The following is a 5,087-nucleotide window of genomic DNA, read 5'->3' as shown; positions in this document are numbered from 1 at the left end:
GTATTGTCATTTTTAAATGTAAACATAATGACTGATGAATGAGAAGTTTCTTTAAAAAAAAGATTTCACTTGTTACGAAAAACTTACTTCCGGGTGATGGAGAGGACGAACGGACAAATGGGAACCTTTTGGAGATTATGTTGGATGACTCTCTCGCTTATCTTGTCAAGGATGAGGACGTGTCCTCGGGCATTTATGTTGTCCATTTGGAGGGTTTACATATGACCTAAGCTTCTTTTAGGTGACAAAACTGCAGATATGCACGTCACAAAACGAGAGGGCACCTCCTCCATGCATGGGCACATGCACCCACTTCTCAAAAAAATAAATCATTTTAAGTATGTTTTAAAATGTTAAAAAATGCAAAAGAAATTTTCACGCATATATGTTCATAAATGTGTGTGCGCGGCATAAAGTTTTGTGACAAAATGTCTTTCCATTTTTCTTCGAAGAAATATAAATTTAAGTGCTTCTAAATAGCATTTTCACGACATAATTTTTTGTCTTTTTTGCATAGACCACAAAAAAGTTATTTTTTTCATGAAACTTTATGCACGCACATAAAACATGAAGACGTACCGTGTATCCTTTTTCATATTTATTTTTTTACGTTTAGAAATGTGTTTTCCGAAGTGAATTCATATATACCCGGGTTCGTTCATGCACTTTCAGTCAGAAACACAGCGTCATGGCCATGTGTACGAGATAACGGGGAAGTTGGCATATGATTTTTCCACAAAGCCTTCCCGATTTACTTCTAATTCGTAGGAAAAAGGACGTTCAGACCGGTCCGTGAATGGACACAGGACCGTGTTCGGTGACAAAACACATACGGGCTGCGCGATTCAATGGTTGCAGGCGATATGTGGGCGTTGCGGATGCCCTAACACCGTTTTGATGTTCCCGGATACCTGCAGCAGAAATGAAGCACTCTGTAAGAGCATCTAGAGTCAGACGTCTCAAACCCCCCTCATACGTCTGGGTGGGTGGCCCGGTCACTGACCGGCAAAAAACGACGCAACATGACACCTCAAACCCCCGGACTGACCAACACCCCTCATATCTAACCTAAATATGGGACGGATATGGGAAAGCCCGGACACGACCGGGCGCATCTGCCATGTCGGACCCGACCCCGCATGTATTCGTCCCCATCCGCTCCCCGAATCAAACCCTAACCACTTCACACCATTCCCCTCCGCCACCCAAGCTCTTGTCTCGTGATCTCCAGCCTTCTCCGGCCCCTGTGGATGTCGCCTACTCCTCCCAGGATGAATCCATCATCAATCTCAGGTCCACCAGCACAGCGAGGGTTCCGGGCTCCGACGAGGAAGAGTAGGGCATGGGAGACGGCGGCGTCTTTAGTCCCATAAGCCGGATATCTAGTTGTGAAATCCATTATTGAGATGTAATCAGACGTGTCCACGAATGTTTTAAGGATCAGATTTGTCAAAATACTGCTGTAGATGCTCTAACATGTCGGCTTATCAAAAAGGAAGAAGCAGAGGCGGAGGTCAGGTTCGTTCTTCAACTTGCAGCCGAAGGTCAACCGTCAACGGACATCCCACGGATTTGGCGCTTCGCACACAACACAACAGCCCACATCCCGGCCGATGCCGCCGGTGGCATGCGCTTCAGATCATCACCGGCCGCCGGTGCTGGGTCTCTCATTGTGCCTGGGCGAAGACGGCGGTGGGGCTGCTCCCCTTTACGTGACACATTCATACCAAGGTGTCACAGCACACGCACGCGGCACCTCATCGTACCATACGCGCGCGCTCTCCGCCCTTCCCTTGTGTTACGACACTTCAGTTCTCGAGTGCTCTCACGGCCACGGGGAAACAATGGATTGCTCGCATGCTGCATTGCTTTTTTTTTTTTTGAGGGAACATGCTGCATTGCTGCTGTTGCCCAAGTGACAGCATTATCCCGCTCGACAAAGTGTCACGTGATGGTCCGGTCGCTCAGCGGGCCCAGTACGCGCGGTTCAAAATAAAGCGCAGGCAAGGGCCCGGCCCGCCCCGGCCCTTCCCATCAAACCAAAGCTGACGTACCGTCACATGCGCGCCACAGACAATTAACAACACGCCTCACAACCGTAAAAAACTACGCGACCAGCCTGCCCCACGACAAGCCGAGCAGAGCAGGTACCGCGTTCGCCATTGTCTACTCGCAGCGCTAGCTAGCGAGCTCGTCACTCACCCACTCCCCCTCCGTGCACTCGCTCTCCCTGCAGCTAGCCAGCCGCCGCTTCTGGCCATTGTAGCAAGGCAGATCCCCGAACCGGCGGATGCAGAAGCTCCAGCTCGCCAGCCCGACCGCGGTGTCCGTCCCGGCGCTCTTCCTCTTCGTCCTCTTCCTGCTCGCCGCGCGCCAGCAACGCTCGCTCCTCGACACCTACAGGTCCGGGTTCGCCTCCGTTTCCTCGTCGGGGTCGCCGCGGCTCGAGCCCGGGCGTCCTGCCGTCGCCCGGGTGCCCAAGGGATGCGACATTTTCCGGGGCGAGTGGGTGCCGGATGACGGCGGCGAGCCGTACTACACGAACCGGACCTGCCCGCTGATCCAGGAGCACCAGAACTGCATGAAGTACGGCCGCCCCGACCTCGGCTTCCTTAGGTGGCGCTGGCGGCCGGCGCAGTGCGAGCTCCCCCGGTTCGACGCGGCGGCCTTCTTCGACGCCGTCAGGGGCCGCTCCATGGCCTTCGTCGGGGACTCGCTCGCCAGGAACCACATGCAGTCCCTCATGTGCCTCTTGTCCAAGGTAATACTAATAATCAGTTCAGTTAGCTGATAGTACTCTCAATTTCCGTCCACTGATTATTGCCAAAAATTACTGATCTACAGAATGCATGATCCACATTTCGATGATTAGAGAGAGGGACTTGATTTTGATTCAATTTTTTTAATTGCAGCTGGAGTACCCCAAAGACATTTCCACGACGAAAAACCAAGAATTCAGGACATTGTACTACGAGTCTTACAACTTCACCATCTCCACCTTCTGGTCGCCGTTCCTCGTCAAGGCGAACCAGTCCGACGCCGACTACGGCAGCGGTCGGCTGTGGAATATCTACCTCGACGAGCCGGACGACGCCTGGCTGCCCGGCGTGGCGGGCGCCGACTACCTCGTCCTCTCGGGCGCGAACTGGTTCACGCGGCCGTCCCTGTTCTACGAGTCCGGCCGCCTCGTCGCCTGCCACTACTGCCTCGTCCCGGGCGTGCCGGACCTCACGCTGCGGCACTCGCAGCGGGTGGCGTTCCGCACGGTGCTGCGGGCGGTCACGAGCCACCCGGGCTTCAACGGGACGGCGATCGTGCGGACGGTGTCGCCGACGCACTTCGAGGGCGGGGAGTGGAACAAGGGCGGCGACTGCCGGCGGACGCGGCCGTACGCGGCGAACGAGACGCGCATGGCCGGGCTGAGCCTCGACTTCCACACGGCGCAGGTGGAGGAGTTCGCGCAGGCGGAGGAGGCGGCCAGGAGGAGAGGAGGGGGAGGCGCGAGGCTGGTGCTCATGGACACCACGGCGGCGATGCTGCTCCGGCCGGACGGCCACCCGAGCCGGTACGGGCACTGGGCGCACGAGAACGTGACCCTGTATAAGGACTGCGTGCACTGGTGCCTGCCGGGCCCGATCGACGCGTGGAACGAGATGCTGCTCCAGATGGTACTGCCCTGATGCACCGTGGTTGGCATGTGTCCAATGTCGTTGGCCGTTTTCTGGTTTCATCTGTGTGCTTCTCAACTGCTGGTTGTTACGGAATTCCATGTGGAAATAGATGACAAAGAATTTCCTACTTGTTCCCTTTCTTTAACGCAAATAATAAATACCGAACGTCAGGTATGAGCACATGACAAATTCAAACATTTTCTATGGCAAATTTAGTGACACGAAGATGTAAGTTAGTTGGCAAGCATGGTAATTTCATGTCAAAAAATAACTAAAGCATGAAAATTGGCATGCTTGGCAAATAAAATTGTTATCATCGTGTCTTCAAACTTGTTATCAAAAATGTTCGGGTTTGTCATGTGCTCGCAGTACCTGACATTTGATACTTATTATATTTTTTAAAATGTTTTTATTAACAACTAAATAATCGTCCATCCGTAGGAACAGGGGCCAAAAAAATTCTACTACTAAATTAATCCGTAATTATCTGCTCATGTTAATTTGATCCAGGGTAGCTAAAACCTAGCAAGCTGGATTCTAACTTGGTCTCATTCACATTGCCAGGACATCTCCAACGTTGACCTTCAAAACGGACGCAGTATCTGTCCGCGGACAGTGACGTAATAGCCGGCCATCCGACCCTGTCCCCTAAAATTTTCAGCTCTATTTTTTTTCTAATCACAGTGCTCGAAATAATTATAGAAAATAGTACAATTCATCAATAAATAACATGTAAATATCCCTAGTACAACAATAATTCAAATGTAAATATTACATTCGAGGTAACTGGATGTTTAACAAGTTTTTCGAATTCACTAGCAATACTAGAATGAGAGCCGACATATGCTGTCCTATAGCACCTCAAGACAATATGTGCAGGCTATACAACATATAGAGCAACAATGTGTAAATGAAAGAATTAACCAACATGTAGAGCAACAAGAAGCAAAACTTTCAATCTCCATGGTAGTCAAGCCTGATGACCACATTGTCTCCCTCGTGCAACCGGACGGCAAAACTTCATGACGGGTTGCAGATGATGTACAATCGATGCGATATCGACTTCACATCGCGTTGATAGATGATGTGCATGTCGTAGGGCATGAAGTTCTTTTACGCATGAAACGAAGCATACACGTGCTGCCAAAAAGATCGAGCCCCTTGAGTTCTTGCCAACAAAGTCCACAGATACGATCAACCAGGCATCGCACAACAACTCATCATCAATCACCGAACCCCTCCATCGTGCTTTATTCTAGAAAATAAAAAGAAGTTCAACAAAACATCTCAATGACATTTGACCGAACACTTGTTGGGCGTGGTGTCCGCCATGGACATCGTCGGCATGGGACGAAGGGTACCTGGCTGCGGAGGGAACCTGAGTGGACAACGACGTAGTCCAAACCGGACATGCAC

The 5,087-nt window shown here is 51.2% G+C and overlaps 1 protein-coding gene across 1 annotated transcript; it reads left to right on the top strand.

The window, feature by feature from the left end:
- Nucleotides 1-2,102: 2,102 nt before the first annotated feature.
- On the top strand, nt 2,103-3,904 carry LOC119327717 (protein trichome birefringence-like 21). The gene is made up of 2 exons (XM_037600820.1): nt 2,103-2,761; nt 2,913-3,904. The coding sequence occupies exons 1-2, from the start codon at nt 2,291-2,293 to the stop codon at nt 3,678-3,680; spliced, it is 1,239 nt and encodes a 412-aa protein (XP_037456717.1). The 5' UTR covers nt 2,103-2,290; the 3' UTR covers nt 3,681-3,904.
- The last annotated feature ends 1,183 nt before the right edge of the window (nt 3,905-5,087 follow it).

This window comes from Triticum dicoccoides, chromosome 7A (genome assembly GCF_002162155.2).
Source record: "Triticum dicoccoides isolate Atlit2015 ecotype Zavitan chromosome 7A, WEW_v2.0, whole genome shotgun sequence".
Taxonomy (NCBI): Eukaryota; Viridiplantae; Streptophyta; class Magnoliopsida; order Poales; family Poaceae; genus Triticum; species Triticum dicoccoides.
Note: the sequence above shows the minus strand (reverse complement) of the source record. Positions and strands in the feature narration are given on the sequence as shown.